General features: G+C 33.2%; 1 protein-coding gene across 1 annotated transcript; it reads right to left on the bottom strand.

Moving 5' to 3' along the window:
- Nucleotides 1-5309: 5309 nt before the first annotated feature.
- On the bottom strand, nt 5310-22217 carry LOC114329375 (lysozyme C, milk isozyme-like). Its single transcript, XM_028278451.2, has 3 exons — nt 22088-22217; nt 17434-17670; nt 5310-5700 (listed from the first exon to the last, which is right to left on the bottom strand). The coding sequence occupies exons 2-3, from the start codon at nt 17658-17660 to the stop codon at nt 5496-5498; spliced, it is 432 nt and encodes a 143-aa protein (XP_028134252.2). The 5' UTR covers nt 17661-17670; nt 22088-22217; the 3' UTR covers nt 5310-5495.
- Between the last annotated feature and the right edge of the window lie 408 nt (nt 22218-22625).

Here is a 22625-nt window from a genome sequence, read left to right as displayed (position 1 = left end):
AAATTATAGAAAAGATGCCATTTTTTTTTCTTTGCTTATTGGCTTTGGATTACTTGATCCATTCAGCCACGATAGATACTAAATTACTGTTTGCTGCAATACTCCAAAAAAACCAAAAAGGGGGTGGAAACATTAAATTGACCGGCAGGTATGCGATTTTTGGGAAAAGTTGTTTAGCAGTTATTTCAGCTGGAGTCGAATCTTAAAGATTGAATATTATTAGTAATATCAATTTTAAATAATTTATTAATAATAAAGAATTAATAACATCAACTTAAATATCTTTGATTTAAAAGCTTCTTATATTCACTTATCTTTTTTATTTATCAGTTTATCTTCTTTTTTATATCAGTTTTATTTAACTCTAATTTAAAACCATTTATCCTCTTTTGAGCTTTTTGCATCCAGTATTTACACTGAATATTTTATTTACTTTTCAAAACTTGAGGATAGTATGAATAAAGTATGAAAACATTGAGAATATGGCAACGGTGTCATATTTCAAGTAACAAACAGGTCACAGAACTCTAATTTCGCTGGTTAATGCGCGGTTGCCACCTCCTCAGAACCGCGTTAAATATAAGTCGGAGATTTCGATTACGATATGAGTTACAGAATACCAATCCAAACATAAAAATGACGCGATAGATATCAAACATTCCGATTTTGGGTAATTACGATTCGACTTGGTCATTTCTATTCGATTTTTTAAAAGTTACAGAATAGGGCTGAATATCGCACGACTTGCTAATCAATGAGTTACAAAAAAATCGGCATAGTTCCTGTCTCCCCATGACATTCCTCAAAATTAGTGCTTCTATGCCTGAGTACAATCACATCCTTAGTTTTTGAAGACAAATCTATATCAGTCCTCACAGTCTAACAGTACCAGAGTCATTTACTCTTGTGTTTGACAACAGAATATTCATTTCTCAAGACAGTTTAGTTTGCTTTAGATGCAAGAAGCCAGGTCACATTGCATCACAGTGCTCCGAACCACTAGCTCAACTAAACCTCAACCAAAACAATGAAGCATCGGTATCCAGCGCAACAAATATATCTTCGCAAGCACCCAATGATACAAACCCTTCTCAGTGTGAACAAATGTCTATTTCTAATGTCCCGGAGATACCGAACAAAGTAGATGCATCAAATAAGGACAGTCACATAATTAAGCAACCAAAACGTAACTTTGATGAAATTATTTCACCGGAAGCAGATCCATTTTCAAAAGAACGTAACATTTTTCCACCACCTAAAGTCCAAGCAAAATCTAAAAAAGCTAAAATTAGTTTAGCAAGAACTTCTGAACGCTCATTTTCTCTCTTACTTGACCCTGCCAAAAACTTCATAGAAAATCACCTTCTACCTTTCCCTCTAAACTTTGACCAACAGGATCAACAGATCCTATAGCCACGATTCAAGAATATACCACAGAGCTATCAGCCTTGACCGATATGCTTTCTGAAGTTTACCCCCATTTAAATGAAAGATCTAAAAAACGCAAATTCACGTCCATAAGGAAAAACATTTATAAACACCTTGGTAGTGAGGCATCGGACTGGGAAAGTGACACATCTCAATTAAGTCAACATTAAGATTCAAGTTTCTACTTCAAAAGAATATTGATGGATTTTTCCATCGCCTTGCTATGCTCCAACGTCTTTCTCTAAATTCCAGCATCTATACTGCAGAGCTCTTTGGTTTGTTTAAAGCCATCAAACGTGTAAATATTAACCTTCCGATGACCAACCTTTTTTGTTACACGGATGACCAAGGGGGGGGGGGGGAATGACCCCAGGTCAAAAATGTTAAAAATGACAATTAACAAAAAAATAAAGTTTTTTTTTTAATTTTTAATTTTTTTTTGGCATGGACTTTATGTCATATTCAGCCAGTCACAACATGAGTATTAGTGTCATGTGTAGTGTGTATGTTGAGTAAATGTCTTATTACTTTGCAAAGTCGACATCATTAGCGTAAAACTACTTGTAATTACACATAATAGACGCTATTTTACTAAACATCAACTTCAGAATATATTTTTTATTCGTAAAATATAGGGAATTTTTTTTATTTCAAAATATGAGGATATCTAGAATGATATTAAAGTCAAATAAAAAAATAATGAGTTAAAAATTAAAAATACTTTTGAATTTATTAAAGAAAAACATACGCTGGGGTCACAATTTCCCCCGCTTGGTCATCCGAACCAAGTCATCCGAAAAACCTTCCTTGTTGTCTAGTCCTTTCCGACACTCTTAGCATAGTCAAAGCTATGCAAAATATATACCATAAACACCCCATTGAGAAAAGAATCAAGGCCGAAATAATGGAAGCTCAAGAAAGTTTCAGAAGAATAGGCATAGAAGGAAATATGAACAAGCAGAATACTAGTGCGCGTAACGCTATCACTAATGATGTATCAGAAAGAGAGTGTCGGAGTGTCGCTAGCGATCAGAAAGTTCATTTCAAAAATAAAGTGTTAGTGCATGGAATCCAATTATTGCTATAAAGGTTTAATTGTTTACAAATTATAATTAGCTTTTACCAATTTTTGATTTAATATTGTTACAAATAAAAAAAAACAGTAAATCCTGTATAAAAGGTATATTTAAAAAACCCTCAAAAGGGCCACATCAAATTCACATAACTAGTTTTCGACTGGTTTACCAGTCATCATCAGTGCTTACGTGCAATGTACATGCTAACCACCAAGATAGTATTATACAAAAATATGTGGGTCAAAGCCCAGTAAAAGTAGTCCGTCAAGGAAACATAGGTATAAAATGCTACCTTAACCCTGGATGTTTAAAATATTATCTAATTTGCCCTAGGTAACATCTGAAATTGGAAAAACTGATTAGGAAAAACATCTGAATGAGACGGCAAGTCTCACTTCCAACATGTGAACAAGTCATATCTAGATCTCAGATGTTACCTAGGGCAAATTAGATAATATTTTAAACATCCAGGCTTAAGGTAGCCCCCAGGGGTCAGTCCTGGGACCCTTACTATGGAATATATTATATAATGGGGTACTAGAGGTAAACAAGGAGAAAGGAGTGAGAGCGATTGCATACGCGGAATAATAGAAAAAGTTAATAGAGCAATACGAAAGACCGCGGCTTGGATAGAAAGAAACGACCTAAAGTTAGCAGTAGAGAAGACGGAAGCCATAATCTTGAGGGGACCGAGAAAAAGAAATGATATTATATTTGAATACAAAGGCTCCGCAATAAGACCCCAGAAGACAGTGAAATACTTAGGTATAATATTCGACGACAGGATTTCATTCGGACAACACGTACAGGAAGCATGCCGTAAGGCAGAAAAAAGGACCTCCACACTAAACAAGCTGATGCCAAATATAGGGGGTCCAGGATTCCAGAAAAGAACGGTGATGCTACAATCAATCCTATCTATAGTTTTATACGGGGCCCCAGTGTGGCACGAGGTTCTTCGAATGAAGAAGTACAAAGACATAGGGCCCAGAGAAAACCTCTGATCAGAGTGTGCAGCGCGTACAAAACCGTATCAACCATTGCCTTACAGGTGGTGGCTGGTGCTGTGCCGGTGCACATTCTGGCCGGAGAAACAGTCCGAATGTACCAAAGGGGCAAGGAGGCAATAGGTTCAGGACCACAGGAAAGGACGAGAAGTTTACAGATGTGGCAGAGGGAATGGACAGCCGAGGTCGAGAAGGCAGCCTGGACGAGATCCCTGATTCCGGATGTGGTGAGATGGTACGATTGCCGACATCGGCGAGTCAACTATTACTTCACACAATTCTTGACGGGACATGGATCGTTTAGGATAGGAAATTTACGTATCGTATAGGGAAGACCGGGGACGATCTATGTCCCGACTATAGAGTGGTGGATGACGCGCAGCATGTCGTGTTTGAGTGCCCTGCATATCACGCGGGGCATACCGAGCTACAGCTGGGTCTGGGATCCCCTCTAGGCGAGCCTCACGAGCTAATCGATAAAGCTATCGATAGCAAGAGAGACTTCGACCTGATCATTGCTTTTGTCACCAAAACAATCAAGCACAAAGAGGACAAAGAGAGGCGTCTGCAAGCGGGATGACCAATCGTCATTATTCATTTTTTATTCATTTTTTTAACGTGTTTGTGTCATGCAAAGCAGTCAGCGGGGGAGGACCCCTTACATCCAATCTACGCTGACTGCCCTAATTTTATTTTATTTATTATGTTTTATCGATCTATTTATTTATTTATTAATTTTATTTATATAACATTTTACCATTTTTATTCTAATTTTATTTAACTGTGGTGCATGTCTCAAGAGGCATTCAGTAGGGGATTTTTACCTTCTACTCAGGCTGATTGCCTCTTGTGTTTCTCGTTTTGTTTCTGTTTTGATTTCTGTTTTCCTTGTTCTACCCGTGTCCGTCCTGGGGCAGCTGGCTGGGGAAGACCTTTTACATCCAACCTACGCCAACTGCCTCCTTGTTTTAAGTCTGAGATTTTTAATGAATGTGTGTATTGAATGAATGAATTGATGAAAGTAAGAATGTTTGGCGTTACTCGTAATTACCAACTGGTTCTGTTTTGCTAGTTCCATCGTGAGGGGGGGTACCCCGGTCGCCCCACCCCCGGGAGGATTGCGCTGGACGGGGGGTCCGGTCTGGCGTGACGCTCTTGCGGGGGGGAGTCTAGGAGGCCGCCAAACTCATGGAATGCACGCGAAAAGTGCCGGAGGGGAGTTAAGAGTAAGGTCGGCGGGTCAGATATGCACGCTAAGTGCAGTTCCAGACCCGTCGGCTGGAGAAATAGGGGGTGAATTTAGTCGGTAGGCGGCCTCGGCCCGCGGTGAAGCGTGCCGGACTGAATCCGACATACCTGGGACACCTTCCCAGACGGTCTTTTGAAGATTCTCACCTCCCAAAAAAAGGCTTAAGGTAGCATTTTATACCTATGTTTCCTTGACGGACTACTTTTACTGGGCTTTGACCCACATATCTTTGTATAATACTATCTTGGTGGTTAGCATGTACATTGCATGTAAGCACTGATGATGACTGGTAAACCAGTCGAAAACTAGTTATGTGAATTTGATGTGGCCCTTTTGAGGGTTTTTTAAATATATTTTTTATAAAGGATTTACTGTTTTTTGTATCACATTGTATACAGCCAACTACAGGAAAACTTTTTCCTTGTGGATTGTTACAAATGTTACAGAAAAGTCGCTAATAACCTTCGGGTGGATGCGACTTTGTCTTAAAAAAATATTAAATAAAGTGATTTCTTTTATTAATAAGTCGGCTAGTAAATAAAATAGTAATAAAAAATTAGTTTAGTTATATTTATAAATAAACGAACATTCTAAAGTTTAATAATTTTTTACTAATAAAAAAGGTCGTAGAAAAAGTATAGTATTCTACTCGTATGTAAATCGTTACACGCTGGTTGAATAATATACTAGTTATTCTTTTTCTTGTCCACATGCGATAGGTAGGTACGTAAGTTTTTATATGTGACAATCCTTAATATATCCGCCATTGTTTCCATTGCAATATGCGTCATAAGTCGTCCACGCTTTAAAACCATTACCTTTGGTTCTTTGGAATTCATCGTATACTTTTTTGACACATGTAACATCGTCGTGAATATCATCATCTCTTAATTTGCTACATTGTACCTGACATCCTTGAGGATGGTTTGGTGGATCGCACCTATTACAGAAAATATTACAATTAAACTTTGATATAAATAATAACAAAATAAGTCTAAGTACTTACCATATCAGACTAAGACACTGGTGTCTGACACCGATGTCCGCCACCGGTTTTGAACTGCAGCAATGTTGAGCCACTAAAATCAGTCAGACACTCCGAGTGGCTCGTCTGTAGTCGGTCATTTAGAACAGTCCTTTGCTGCCGGTGGCGGACACCGGTGTCAGACACCAAGTATCTTACTCTGAACGGGTACTAAGTTTCAATCTAATTAATATAATAGCACATAAAATAAAACTTAAAAATATTATTTTACATTCCACCAGATTAAAACTATTGAGACCATTTTCGGGTTACACCTCCGAGTAGGGAGTTTTTTTGGCCCGGTTATAACCGGTTTTTTCTTTTTAAAGTAAAAACCGGTTATTAGGTTTTTACAGTGATTATGATTAGGTTAGATATTATTTTGGATCCCAATCATAATTATTATTCTTAAGTAATTATTCCAAACAAAACCATAATTCAAATTTTATTTTATAAATACAGAAGCAAACTGACAGTGCAAACTCACATCAGCCAGAAACAATTACGTTTCTTATAATATTTTGTTGAAAAGGTATTTGTAATCATAATATTTACATAAGAAGTGATCTGGTTGAAGTAAACGCAAACATCATCTATTTTTCACACTTGACTCTTGACATTGAAAGTGGGTGAATGACTTTTCTGATTACCAAAAATAATGTTCTGACTATGAATATTGAATTACCGATTACGAATACGAATCTCCAAGGATTTCCCTAAGTTTTCAAAACGATGCGCCCATACAGGAAGTATTAAATGAGTTATACAAAATATACAAACGTGTTAAAAGAAGTACATGATAATTTTTTTAATAGTAGTAAAAATAAAAGATAAATTGCATTATCCAATTTATTTTTAAGTAAAATATTTATATTGATATTATTTTTTTAAATCTCATTTGAAAGAGTCTGGGAAATTTTTTATAAGTTGAAATGGTTGGGTTTAATTGTATATTCTTGCAATATGTATATATTAATCTTACGCTATATTATATTTAATAATAATCAATAAATATATAATAATAAAATAATAAATAAATATAATAATTAATAGAATAAAATGGTTTTATTAAAAATTGTGTTTTATTTATATTGATAAATATGTTCTTTCGATAGTAATAATTTTTGATCATATTGATATAGGGTATCGAGTCGAGTGGAGTATCGCAAACTAAAGTGCATTGTAAATGTAACACTGTAACCTATTGGACTGAAAAAAACCGAAACCGGTTTTTGGAAAAACCGGTTTTTTGGCCGGTTATAACCGCCAGGTTAAACCGTAAGCAAAAAAACCGGTATAACCGAAAACCGGTGTTTTGTCAAAAACCGCCATTCCTACCTCCGAGGCTTCTAAAAATGCAAGCCATAAAGGATGCTGAGACTAAAGAAGAAAAAAAATATTATTCTATGTGCTATTAGATTGAAACTTAGACTTTTTTCTAGCAGATGTGGCTAGGGCATTCTTGTCATTTCGTTCGTTGCAATTCGTGACTGGATGCCGGGGATTATTCTGGTTCAGTCAGAGAGAGCTGCATATGCACCTCCTGACGAGAGACTATTAAGTCTCGAAACCGGTAGAGATGGTTGCCTCACTCTCTGACTGAACTAAAATATAATTCGGCTGTAGCTTCGTATTGCAACGAAATTGAAAATGTTTATTAATTTTTAATAACGAAATAAGTTAAGGATCGCATATACAGGGTGTAACAAAAAGGTAGGTCATAAATTAAATCACATAATATGGGACCAAAAAACGTTCGGTTGATCCTGACTTACCTTAGTACAAATGTGCACATAAAAAAGTTACAGCCCTTTGAAGTTACAAAAGTATGAAAAAAAGTTGATTAATAGCAAGCTGAAAATTTGTTAATAGCTTAAGGCTGTCTAGTCGGACAAACTTTGATATATAGCAACACTGGAACAGGGGAAGTTTTAATTGTGGAACAGGTTAAAAATTTGGAACGGTCAGACCACGAAAACGTCACATGTAGTTTGTCCGACAGAACTTCCAATTGATTTGTTACCATTTCATTAAACTCTCATGCAAAAATCAGGCTGCTATTTATCACCAAATGGGAATTATAATGAGTAGAACACGTAGAATATGTCAAATGACAGAAATTATGACAGGCGATAAATAGCAGTCTGATTTTTGCATGAGAGTTTAATGAAAGGGTAACAAATCAATTGGAAGTTCTGTCGTACAAAATACATGTGACGTTTTCGTGGTCTGGCCGTTCCAAATTTTTAACCTGTTCCACAATTAAAATTTCCCCTGTTCCAGTGTTCCCATATATCAAAGTTTGTCCGACTAGACACCCTTAAGCTATCAACAAATGTTCAGCTTGCTATTAACCAACCTTTTTTCATACGAGGGATCCAGACCTAAATGGACAAGTGGCATTCTAATGGCAGGAATAACAGTGTAGGAAATTTGTGCACCCTATAAAAATTTTATGGGGGAAACTTTTTGCCTCTTAGTATTTCTTCAATAAGCCAGTTTTTATCGAAATGCGGCTTCTTTTTTAATATGTTTACATAAAAATATTATGGAGGTTTTGTTCCTTTAAACCCCCTAATTGTTTGTGTACGTTTCAATTAAATTATTATTGTGGTACCATTAGTTAAACACCATGTTTATAAATTTTTTTGCCTCTTTGTATTTTTTCTACAAGCCAGTTTTTATCGAGATGCGGCTTTTTTAATTTGTTTCAAACTTTATCTAAAAAATGTAAATTAAAAATAAATTTTCATATTATTACCAGGTCTCTATAATCGATAATCCTACCCATATAAAAATATGTCTTGGATTTTACAAATGGTCAACATAATCTCGATAATAACTTTCTTATCGAAAAGCTACTAAGAGACAAAAAAGTTTTAAAAACATTTTGTGTAACTAATTGTACCACAATAATAAATTAATTGGAACGTACACAAATATTTGGGGTACTGAAGGGAACAAAACCCCCATAAATTTTTTATGGGGTGCACAAATTTCACTTTTATTTTTTTAAGATGTTCCTGTCATAAGAATGCCACATGTCCATGTTCAATAAATAATTTCTAATATTAAAAAGGGTTCAAGGCAGGTTTTGTTTATATTCGATTCAGAGTTGGACTACCATCTCCATATAGCAACTATTTCAGCATCCTTATGCATCATCAGTGAAGTTTATGCAGTCACAACTCTGAAGGGAATATAAACATTCTGCCTCTTTTAAGGCAAATCATCGCGATGCAATGAACCCACCTTTTGAGACGCAATTCAGCGACATCTCTCGTATTACGAGGAAAACAACGAAAAGCCCCAGATACAAAGTTTACTACTTTTTAAACAATTAGAATAATTGAAATAAAAATATAATAAACAATATTTTAAATCTAAGACTTTTCGCTAATAAACTGCTTTCTGGCTGCATCCCATATCTCCGGATTTTACAATATATAATCACGTAGAGACGACGAAAATAGGAGAAAGCAAATAGAGGACACTTAGGCCACGCATTTACCTTCTCTTCGTCTAGGAAAAGGACCGAAAGACAGTTTCTAGAAACTGTCTTTCTAGAAACTGTCTTTCGGTCCTTTTCCTAGACGAAGAGAAGGTAAATGCGTGGCCTAAGTGTCCTCTATTTGCTTTCTCCTATTTTCGTCGTCTCTACGTGATTATATATTGTAAAATCCGGAGATATGGGATGCAGCCAGAAAGCAGTTTATTAGCGAAAAGTCTTAGATTTAAAATATTGTTTATTATATTTTTATTTCAATTATTCTAATTGTTTAAAAAGTAGTAAACTTTGTATCTGGGGCTTTTCGTTAATTTCTAATAGTTTTTTCATCACTTCTAGTAGTAACTTTTTTTATGTTCACATTGGTACTAAGGTAAGTCAGGTTCAATCTAGCTATTTTTGGTTCCAGAATACGTGATTTAATTTATGATCTGCCTTTTTGTTACACTCTGTATAAAGTGGCCAAAAGTCCGCAAACAGCTAACTATAATAATTGATAGTTTCGACCGTTACTTGATGGAAATTCATTTTATTTAACAATAAAACATTGAAAACTTTTGTTTTCAGTAATTCCACAAAATATATTACAAGAATGTCACTACAGCTGTTTCGGCAGAGCGCCCTTCTCAAGTAATGTATGTTACTACGTGTCTGAATTGTATCTATATTTTTCAATTTATTGATTTCAATTGTTCCTATAAAGCATACTATACTAAAATCACAGTTAAGATGCACTAGAAATAAACAAACCAAGACACGCTGAATGTTACGATGAGCACTCCCGGATCATGATTTACAATGTATTGTTTTATAATTTTTTTTGGGAAAAATTTAGAAAATAAATTTATCAGAGACAACGAAATTATAGATTTTCATCGCCCTGTATATGACCAAAAATTTTAATAGGATAATTTAGTTGGTAATCAGTGTTTTCGCGGAAAAGTGAAATCGTTAAGAAGGTGGTTTTCTTAATAGATTTTTGAACGGATTTAAACAATGGTGCGGTCAGATTAGACAATACCGTTTATTTCGCTTTGCAATGGACAATAAGACATTTTATAAAAAAATCGAAGAAGATTAAGCGGTAAACAAATTTATTGAGTTTAGAATGTAAGGCTTTTTGTTTAGCATTTTGAAACAACGAAAGTAATTTGATGTCTCCGAGAATTTAACAAAATGGAAAGTTGTATACAAATTAAATTGGTTCTTGAGAAATGAAAATATGGGTAGTGAGTTGAAAGGATGTTTTGTGATTGGTGGCAAATGATGGATGAAAGGGATGAGAGTGTTGAGTCTGATTTTGACGAGAGAAAAATAGGCACTGTGAAATGAATGTCTGAAGACAAAAGTCCAGTTTTTGAAAAGTGAGAAGTCAGTGTAAAGTGGTGAAGTTGGCCTTTGCGAGCAGAATCAAGTTGAAACGAAATTGTTGACCGAGTTGAGAAGTTAATTTTCCTGGGACCGAGGAAGATTCCTGTTTCTGTCTAGAACGAGTAGCCGATTGGTATCTATTTGCACAAGATATCGAGCAGAAAGAAAACTGAGTCGAGAATTCGAGCTAGTCCTGTTTGTTTGTTTGTGAAGCAGTTTGAACGAGAGGGACCTTCCGCAACACCCTAAGAGTACGTGTGGGAGAATCGAGGGCGACGCAATCAGGGAAAAGAAGTAGAGAAGAAACAAAAATATTAGTCAAATCATTTGTGAAACGGAGAGAGTTTGTTTATATCCACACCATATTTGCTTAATTTTTGTATTGAACAGTTCTATAACATAATTAGTCACTCCAAATTGTAAAGAAGAAATAAGTAATCAATTCAAAAGGAGAAAAGTACAATTTATTAAATTTTGTAAAAATAAATAACGAATTATTTAAATATTTTTTTTGTTAAAACAGAGGAGATATCAGAATTAAAGCTTAATTTATTAGATGATAAACAGTTGCAACAAATCTAAATTGTTAGCATATTTTAAAATCTTATGTCTTATGTTTATGGTATATTGGATAAATAAATAATATTTTTTAACATTTATATGACATTGAGTGTGTTTAATTTTCCTGTTTTTTCCTGGATGGAGTAAGCAACTAGAGATACTAGAAGCCACAAACCAAAAGTAAAGCATCAAAAATAAAATAGCCCTGAGAATAAAGTTTATTAGAAAATTTAATTTAAATTTGGTTTTGTTTTACATAAGCAATAATTAAAATAATTGAGTAATTATTGTAAATCGTGGTCTGGGAGTGCTCCTTGTAATATTTAACGTGTCTTGGTTTGTTTATTTCTAGTGCAGCTTTATCGTGATTGTAGTATAATATTATCATCCACGTACAAACAGTTTTGTTTGTGAATGGTATGAAACAGTTCTCATATTGGTGAAGATTTTAATCGGAACTTTTAATTATTCTGTTTAAATTTTGTTGTAGGTACATTGTTTGAATCAAAAAAATTATTCATACAATTAGGCACTTCTAGGCTTATGGCCCACTCTGTATAATATAAAAAAATTAATAAAAAAGCGCCAAACGCGGTATAAATGAGAGGTGCACACAATATTCCAGCTACAAAAGATCAGATATGAATATTACGTGGTGCAAAAATGTATTTTAATTTTGATTTGAAGTTTTTTTTTGAAGTTTTATTTTGAAAGATTGTTCGATAATATTTGCTAAATTTGAAGTAAAACGCGCTGCAAAAGATCCCCATGCTGCAAACTTTATTAAAGGTATACCCTGGCACGTTTTGCTTCAAAAGCAAATGGTATGAAAAAATCTTTCAAAATAAAACTTGAAAACAGAAGTTTTTTAGTTTTTTTATAAATTAAATGTAAAAACTTGAATGTAAAGTGTCTCGATTACACGTTAAGCTTTAAGAGGCTACAGTAGCGATCAACAGGTAGCAACAAACGCGTTCCAAGATTGCGGCTGTAATTTTTAATATTTTGTCGAGATATTTGGCACACATATTCGTAATATAATAAAGAATGGCGGTACAGAGACCAAATTGAGAAATATATTAGTATGTGGAAATTACCCTGTAAATAAATACAATATTAAAAAAACGAGCCTGTACCGCCATTAAGCAGAACAAAAAAATAAGCTTTCTTTAAATAAACTTTTTTATCCCATGCCTAGATTTTGTGTAATATTGGAACTACTAAAATGTTTTATTTCTAACAAGAAATCGAACATATTATAACTAATAACTAATTAGGCAACATAGAGAAATTGTCACTGTCATTTTGACAAACATGCGTCAGATTTTCTCTAATCTGTTCTGTCATCTTTATCGATATCTGTTCAGTGCAGTAGTGTGTTAATTTAAGACTTCGTTATTGTTGTTTCATAGGAAAGTAGTGTTTATTGATAGTCATTTTGACAAACATGTGTCAGATTTTCTCTAATCTGTTCTGTCATCTTTATCGATATCTGTTCAGTGCAGTATTAGTGTGTTAATTTAAGAATTCTTTATTGTTGGTTCATAGGAAAGTAGTGTTTATTGATAGTTAATTTATTATATTTATATTTGTTGTTATTATATAAGTTGTTGGCCTCTTTGAAAGAATAGATTGTTGTTAATTGTGAGTTATAGTTATATGTATAAGTATATTTTATGTAAAAATATTTCGAATTCTAATGCGAGTATAATATAAAGTTTTAGGAGGATTTTTTAGTCTAAAAATATTATCAATATTTTAACAAAATGGAAAAAGTAAATCAAACGAAAAATAAAGTGAAACCTTCCAAGAAAATGTCCCTTAAAAACCGTGCCAAAATTATGCGAAAATCGAAATTTGTTTCGCTTCACAACAAAAAATGATTATTTATTATTGTTTTATTATTAGATATTTCATGCAAATACCTTTCTAAATAACTATTTTTCACCCATTTTGGTTTATTTTTATAAATATCTATTTATTAATAATAAAATCGTTTTCTATTACTTCCATTTAGCGCGACTATGATATTGTCAAAATATTAATCTTAGATAATGTCAAAGATTACCACTGTTGCCAAAGTTTATGATACTATCTCCCGAAGTTATATTTTGTTGCTATAGTATTTTTACTACAAAAGCGATATTACGTAGGTTAAAATTTTTGACGTAAGAGAACACGTTTATTATAAACATGGCAATAATGAAAAGTCACATTCTAATGTTTTGACAGTTCTCTTAGGCCAAAAATTTTGACCTACGTAATATCGCTTTTGTAGTAAAAATACTATACCTGTTGATCGCTAGTGTCATAGCCACCTTTACTTTACAAGCCATGAAGAGAAAAAGGCAACGTCGCAATTGATGACGTTCGTAGTCCGACTTTCGGACTACCGCTTTCGAAACTACGATTTTAAAGTACAAATTCTGGTAAAATTTATAGTATTTTTTGAGTCGAACAAGAAAATATTATTAATTAGAAGTTTGTACAAAATAATATTAAAAGTAATTCCTTGTAAGTAACGTTTATTATACAAAAAAAAAACAATAACAAGAATATAAACGGGATTCATTTTTTTCGAATCCTAAGAAAACTAATAAGTATTTTCAAAAATTTAAACTCGGAGTGAAAGATTACGTTAGGACCGAGGGCCCAAAGCCCCTGAAAACTTCTATGTTTATTTTAATAAGTTACAGGGGTGAAAAACTAAGAAAATTTAGTGTGATTTTTAGTTTCAAATATGCTTTTACAAAAAACTGTTTATTCATTCTAAGAGACTTTTGGCCCTCGGTTATAAAGTAATCTTTTATTCTGCGTTTAAATTTTTCAAAAATACTTATTAGTTTTCTCAGAATTCGAAAAAAATGATTACATTTAAAATACAGGCGTCAAAATTTTACATTTTGTTCCTTTCCTCTTAAAGTTTGTCGCACTTATTTAGAAACACCCTGAATTGATAAAGAACAAATCTAGTTGTTAAACATAAGCGAATTAATAAAAAAAACAGAATGTTAAGAAAACCGGAGTCTATAGTTGGGTTTTAATTTCAGTATTTTATAAATACCCGGTAGACCATAAAAATTTAACTGGTTAGCAACAATATTATTACAGCGGTATTGCAAAAGAATTAGGCTATAACATATTAAAAAAATCACTTAAATCTGTCAACAGGTGTAGGAAATATAAGACATTAAAAATGACAAATTTTTTAAGTGGACGGATTTCTATATGCACGCAAGTTTATATAAAAATATATTATATTGAACTAAAATCATCTTAATAACATACCTTTTAATGTTCTTTATAATTGGTAGCACGAAATATTGTAAAATATTTCAGTTTCTCTGTAAATACAGTGAAAATTATTTAAAAACAACAAATGAGAACTGTCAGAATTAATCGGTCTACCAATAGATGTTGCCAAGTTTCAACTTCATGGCTTGTTAAGCTACTGTTTACTCTTAAGCTTACTACATGGCTAAGCTACTGTTTACTCTTAAATGTTTCGCGCCGAAGTGGTCTAGTGGTTACACCAGTGGTTCCCAAAGTTTTTTAGTTCGCGGCGCACTTAATGAACTAGAATTTTTCCGCGGCGCCCTGAGTCAAAATATTGATTTAACTTAACGTCTAACTTTAACTGTAGTTAATACGGTTTCTGTTGCAGTTGATATGGTTAGGTTAATTTAATAATAATGAAACATACTTTAAATTCACAAAAAATTTATTGAAAAAATAATTACAGTAATTAATGGGATAAATGAGCTTGTTCTTGTTCATTACACAACTTTTCAAATCTCGGAATCAAACTGGACACAGCTATCCTCATTTCTTGTTCCACGTTAATTTTCGCACGGTATTTACTTTTTATTACAGCGACCGCCGAAAACCCAGCTTCGCACAAATAGGATGTTGCAAATGGAATTAAGATGCGCAGAGCTTTACCACTCAGCAGCGGATATTCATCTTTTACTGATATCCAAAAATCAGTTAGTTCCGTGCAGCCAAACTTTGTCTTCAACGTATTGTCGCAAGCCAAATCAATGAGATTTTCTTCTTGTAAAGAAGTAAATTCAGAAGGAGCTTCCGCTCTAAATGGATCTTGAATCCATGCAAACTGGTCGATATTATCAGCTTGAAAGTATTTTTCGAACCATTTGATAAGCTCTGATAAGTGATCCGCAAAAATAGATTTAATATTGCAAGAGATATTAACTTCATTGGAGATAATAAACTCCTGCAACAGGGGACAACAATCATTGATATTATTATCATTAATTTTTATCTTCCATACTTCTATTTTTTTCTTTCTGAAAGCTGAAATCTTCTCCGCCAATTTTAAAATGTGCGTGTTGCGGCCTTGTAGGGAGAGATTCAACGCATTTAACTTTTCAAAGATATCACATAAGTATGCTAGTTGAATCAAAAAATCCGTTTCTACAAAGTACTTGGCATACTGGTGTTTTTCTTCTTCAAGAAAAATGTACATTTCTTGCCGTAATTGGAACGTACGAGACAAAACATTACCACGAGAGAGCCATCGTGAGTGGCAGTAGTATAACAGAGACGTGTGTTCTGCACCCATATTCTCACACATTTTTTTTTGAAAAACCTTGCTTTCACCGGCCTAGTTTTTATATAATTTACCACAGTTACCACACGTTCTAAGACCAAATTTAGTGAAGGACTCAGATTCTTTGATGCAAGCGCTTCTCTATGAATGATGCAATGGGTCCATACTGAATCCGGAGCTTTGTTTCGAACAAGCGCCTGTAATCCTCCATAACGGCAAGACATTGAACGACCACCATCAGTGCAAACACCAACGCACTTTGTCCACTCCAAATTGTTTTCAACCACAAATGTATTCAGGATCTCGAACAAGTCTTGCGCCTTTTTACTTGCAGTGATTTTTTTAAAAACCAGAAGATCCTCCACAATGGTATTATCATCCAAGAACCTTATGTAACAAATCAAGTGTGCATCTTTACTAGAATCTGTTACCTCATCCAACTGTAACGCAAATTCACTTTCTTTTATTTTTTCAATTATTTGATCATTAAGATCCTCCGCCATACGCTGAATTCTGCGACTGATGGTGTTGTTAGATAAAGGCACCGCTGAAAGAAGTTTTCCCGCAGATTCTCCGATCATAATGTTTACCAAATCTACAGCAGCCGGTAAAATTAATTGTTCTGCGATTGTGTGGGGCTTTTTACACTTTGCAACTTTATACGCAACCTTGTATGATGCCAGCAAAGCATTTTTAGGTATCGACAAATGCTTGGAAAAGTTACCTTTTTGTTGCTTCAAATCATTTAACTTCCTGGTAAAAAAAGCTACGAGGTTTGTCAGCAAAGTCTGGATGATTGGCTTCCAAGTGGCGTTTTAACTTACTTAGAAGCATGCATTCTGGAGCCAAAAGTTTCAGGCACAATACACATTGTGGTCTCTCTTCATCATTGACGTTTGTTGATGTAAAGCCAAAATCCAAATAGCTGTCATAATATTTACGGCATTTTCGTTTCTTCACGACTCTACCACTAGTTTGTGGTGCATCCACTTTATTTTTAGAACCACCTTGTTTATTTAAATTCAAAAACTTTTCCATTTTTACAGCAACTTTTGTACACAAGTAGGTGAAACCACCCTGTTTATATTCACACTGATAAATGAAACGATGCGAACAGTATGAAACTACAAATTCAACTAACTAAAATTTAGATAAGTAAAAATTCATAGTTTTAAAATGTGCACGTGCAAAGAGACGATTGTATTTGCCGACCGGCAGTGATTTATGGCCTGTCGGTCCGAAGTCAATTTACAGTAGTAAGAGAATTGTTTCGTGGAATTTAAAATATCGAGGATAATATATTGTCGGCATCAAATAAAATTACTAATAACTGAACTCGTTTATCATGGGAAACATTTTTATATAGGTATATTTTAAAAGTTAAAAAGTTGTCATAACAACTTTAGTTTAATGTTTAATACTTGAAGGTAATTATGTGATTATGTCTAATATTGGAAGAAAACTTTCGCGGCGCCCCTGTAGTCGAGCCACGGCGCCCCAGGGCGCCGCGGCGCACAGTTTGGGAAGCACTGGGTTACACGCTAAACTTGTGATCGGGTAATCCGAGTTCATTTCCCAACTATCCCAATATTTTTTGGTATTGAGTTTCTGTGATTTTGTACGTTATTAATTTAATTACCAATATATTTGAGAAATTTGGAAGAGGCCGTTGTCATGGGTTTGCGAGTTTATAGCAGCAGTATTAAAATGTGATTCATGCTCAACAATACAAATCCACGTCGGAATTTGCCAACGAGGGAATTTGTATACGTTCAGTAATTCTCTCGCTAAAGTACATTTATCGTAGATTCTGCAATATGCCAAAGGAAGAACTAATAATATGAATGCTGCTTTGTAGACGACCATTTTGTAGTACCTGAAAAATAAGTACCAAATTACCTAAATGAAAAATGATAACACAAAATACATTGCGTGCCAAAAATAACGCACGATTTTAAAAATCCCGGTAAACCAAATAATTTTAATATTTGAAGACCCTGGTGCAAGAAGGGGATAAGCACCAAATTCTGCAAAAACGAGATAAGTGCTTATTTAGGTTGAAAAAGTAACTGTTCTTACCTGGCGCAAGTATAGGATATGTATAGGTAGTAGATACTGAAATTATAAGAGAAAACTACGTATCCCCTGGTATGGTCTGGTGCAAGAACAGTATAAGAAATGTGTAACTTATCCCATTCTTGCACCAAATTTTGAATTAATTTTTATATGTGTGTTATTCTGCCCCACTATTGCACCGGTGGCTTGCTGCGATTGGGTAAGGTACCGGTATCTGCACGAGCCACGAACGCTATCTAAGTCATGTAGTCACCGAGAAACTGTTGGAGAGTTAACATAGTGCTAGTACGAGAGGTACGGTTTAGTAAAATATGGAGGTTTTAATAATAAAGTATTTCGTCTGAAAATGGGTTTTAATGTAACTTATCCCCTTTTTGCACCTGCTGTAAACTACAGTACAAAAAAGGCTTAAACTTATCCTATTATTGCACCAAAATTTTTTTTCCTTAATAACATTGTTGTTTGGCTGTAGAATGGCGGCAAAATCATATATACCTGTTGTATTAGTTCGGCCCTACTTCATGAACAACATAAATTTTAAATTAAAAAGTAAAACTTTTTTTGCTTCTCCTGTAAAATTTACATATTGTTACTTATCCCCTTCTTGCATCAGGGTCTTCATTTGATGAGTAGGTACAGGGGAAAAACAAGGAATGTCACATTTTAAACATACTGAAACACTAATAACTTTTAAACACCAATAAAGGTTTAATTCTTCTGATATCTAAAAACTATTTAGGAGATATTACTAGGAGACTACTTAATAGTACCTACTCCAGGGAAATAAGCTAGATATAGACCATGTTCGGGACACTCAAAGATCCAGCTAGCTGACTACTTTTTAGTTATTGTAGACCTATAGGAAGAACACCTACCTATTTCCTGCCTAGAGTTAGCATCCCTTTTTTAATTATTAACAATTTAGTGCAAAAATCGCGATTATTAGATTTTTTGCACCCGATTCAAAGGCTAAATAATTGACATAAAATTACAAAATTTAACTTTTTAGAACATTGAAAAACCTTCAATGCTGATTTTTGAAAGTTAAAAAGTTAATTTGTTGCTACGCAAACTGCAAAATATGTGAAAATCGTTATTTGTTATTAACTTTTACTAAAACAACGTTAGAACTGTAGTGTTTCACCCAAAGTTGGGTATTGGGGTACTTAACAAACCCTCAAAATTTGAGATCGATCCATTAATTAGTTTAAAAGTTATTCTATTTGTTTATCCCAGAGACCTTTATTTTGCAATAACATAAGACAGAAAATAATGAAGATATGACAATTATGCGTATGCCAACTGAAAGCAGAAAAGTGATACTATCAAAATCTACTAAAAAAAGTTAAAAAAATTATCTAATATAGTCAAAAATCCTAATGCCAGATTTTTGAAATTTTGTAGTTTACAAACATTCTGAATAACTTTAAAAATATTGTCCGTAGAAAAAATCATTTTACATGTTCGAAACGCTGGTATTTTACACAAATTTTTAAAAATGTAGTTCAGTTGGTGACTAGTCGTTGTAAGTGAAGGAGGAACTGGTAGAGCCGACAAATGCATTCTCGGGATCTACTGAATATATTTGGATCTTTCTTTTTTAATTCGTATGTAATTTTTCTGCAAATTACAAATATTTAATTTGTTTAGACATTTATTATTAATAAACAGTCTAATTTGTTTAAACAATTTTTAAAAAAATAATTTTTTCCCAAAAATTCATGTTTTTAATCCTAAACCTTATTAATCATAGAAAGAGTATACTTTTATAAATAAATTATCTTTAATAAATATACCCCCTCTGTGGCGCAGTGGTAAGAGCGCCTACCTTTGAAACGAAAGGTCGGGAGTTCGAATCCTACCAGGGGCAGAAATTTTTCATTTATTATAAATTAATAAATGAAAAATAGTTTCTGTCCTTGTGGGATCGGTACTCACCGGAGGGACCGCAGACGTTCGGAAACAATTAGCGTCTCTTTGCAAAGACAATGACGTCGACTTTGCAAAGTAACAAGACACTTACTCAACACACACACTACACATTACTCCCCTGACTTAGTGATAAGTTATACAATTACGTGGCTAAAGGTTCTAGTTCTAAACCAAAGCCAAAATCAGAGAAAAAAAATCTTAAATAAATAATTATCTAATTAAAATAATTTATTTATTAAAGAGTACTTTAACTTTTTCTGTGATCATTAATGATACTATGATTAAAAAAATTAATTGTAAAAAAGATAATTAAAAAAAACAAATTTCAAGAATTGTTTAAACAAATTAGACTGTTTATTAATTAATAAATTTATAAACTAATTGCATATTTGCAATAAAATTGTATTAGCTTGAAATTGCTTTTTCGGTATTTTAACTGTGGATTTGTAAGTTCCCCATAGTAACCGTTTGAACTACATTTTTGAAAAATCGTAGAGGATGCTGTGAAGATACAATGTTTATGCAATTTTTTTAACAAAAAATACAAATCCCATTATTAAATTAAATATATAACAATTAAACAGCCAAAACAAATTAGCTGTGAATTAAAAAAAAAACATCCTAACTTTGTCCCAAATTAATCCAAGCTAAACTTCTTTATTTGAAAATTCGTGTTAAAAGACTATCTTTTCGAATATATAAAGAGATTGTTTCTACGGATAATATTTTTAAAGTTATTCTAAATGTTTATAAACTACAACTACAAATTTCAAAAATCTGGCTTTAGGATTTTTGGCTGTATTAATTAATTTTTTTTATCTTTTTTTAATACATATTTTGATACTACCACTCTTCTACTTTCATATGGCATACTCAGAATTGCCCTATGTTCATTATTTTCTGTATTATGTTATTGTAAAATAGCATAATACAGATACAGATCTCTGGGATAAACAAATAGAATAACTTTTAAACTAATTAATGGATCGGTCTCAAATTTTGAGTGTTTGTTAAGTACCAAAATACTCAACTTTGGGTGAAACCCTAAAATTCTAGGTTAAATTTAGTAAAAGTTATTAACAAAAATCGATTTTCATTTATTTTGCAATTTGCGAAACCACAAATTGACTTTTTAACATTCAAAAATCGGTATTTTGAAGCTTTTTTAATGTTCTAAAAAATCAAATTTTGTAATTTTATATCAACTATATAGCTTTTTAATTGGGTGCAAAAAATCGAAAAAATCGCGTTTTTTGCACTAAATTGTTAATGATTAAAAAACGGACGCGATCTTTAGGCAGGAAACAGGTAGGTTTTCTTCTTATAGGTCTACAATAACTAAAAAAGTATCCAGCTACCTGGATCTTTGAATGTCCTGAGAAAATCCTTATTTCTCTGGACTATAGGTATACCTAATATTATTCTATATTAACTTATTAATTTAATAATGCATAAAAAAACTGTTGACATTCTATGCTTTTGTTCGGTAACGTGTGGACAATCCTCGTTCTTCGTCTGGATACAAGTTCTTAAAAAATTTAAATAGATTTAAATCGTTAGAATACAACAAACCGGCATATTTATGTTTCGTGGAACTTAAGACAGCATTTGACAAGGTCAAATTAAAGGACGGTATCCATTTGTTAGACTGAATAGATTTACCTCTAGGAATAATTAAAATGATCGAAAAATCTACCAGAACTACACAATAAAAGTAACAGTTGAAGATGAACTAACTGGCCCAATTGAAGCTGACAATGGGATAAGGCACGGGGATTCCTGAGTCCTTTATTGTTCAGCCGGATCATGGATGAAATAATGAAAAAATAAGGACTAAAAAATACCAAATGGGAGAAAACCAACTTTAAATAATCTGCTATGCAGACGATGCAATAGTGATCTCTAAAAGTGAAGATGATTTCCCCAAAATAGATTAATTTTCCCACAAAACACAAAATGCATTGTTATAGATGCATATCGAGTTTAAATATCTAGGCATCACACTATATAGCTACGGAAAGCTCGAAACAGAAGTGGAAGATCAAGTGAATAGAGCAAACAGAGCCACAGGTTGAATGAATAACACAATATGGAGAAATAAAAATATCACAATATGGAGAAATTTTTCAAAAATACTTATGTTTTCTCAGCGTTTGAAAAAAATTAATCTATTCAAATAGCATTGGACCAAGATTTTGCGCCTACCTCACTGACTATGAATAAATCTGACTAAAGACGAAGTGTATATAAAATATATTATATAATTATGTGGTTATATTACTTACTTTGTTGTGCAAGTCAATATTATTATTAACTATGTAACACACATACATTTTTCTCTTTTTATACTAATATGGATATAGATGAGAATCCAAAAAATGATGAACTGATAATGGTTTTAAATATAATGTATAGTTTGTAGTGAATCACAGGGGCGGCCGAGCCAAATCAGCATTAGAAGTTTTATATTTAATGATCGTAAGTGAAGTATCCCTCAGTAAGTTACTTCACTGACTATGAATAAATCTGACTAAAGACGAAGTGTATATAAAACATATTATGTAATTATGTGCTTATATTACTTACCTTGTTGTGCAAGTCAATATTATTATTAAGTATGTAACACACATACATTTTTCTCTTTTTATACTAATATGGATATAGATGAGAATCCAAAAAATGATGAACTGATAATGGTTTTGAATATGTATAGTTTGTAATGAACCACAGGGGCGGCCGAGCCAAATCAGCATTAGAAGTTTTATATTTAATGATCGTAAGTGAAGTATCCTTCAGTAAGTTACTTACTTCTTCTTCTTCTCG

Source organism: Diabrotica virgifera, chromosome 9 (genome assembly GCF_917563875.1).
Source record: "Diabrotica virgifera virgifera chromosome 9, PGI_DIABVI_V3a".
Lineage (NCBI taxonomy): Eukaryota > Metazoa > Arthropoda > Insecta > Coleoptera > Chrysomelidae > Diabrotica > Diabrotica virgifera.
The sequence above is the reverse complement of the archived record's forward strand: the minus strand, read 5'-3'. Positions and strand labels throughout refer to the sequence as shown.

Excerpts from the sequence above, each read along its gene's own strand:
- LOC114329375 (XM_028278451.2), bottom strand. The coding sequence starts at position 17,660 with ATGGTCGTCTACAAAGCAGCATTCATATTATTAGTTCTTCCTTTGGCA. Across the intron at positions 5,701-17,433 it reads CAAATTTCTCAAATATATTG|GTGCGATCCACCAAACCATC; the intron begins GTAATTAAATTA and ends TTTCTGTAATAG.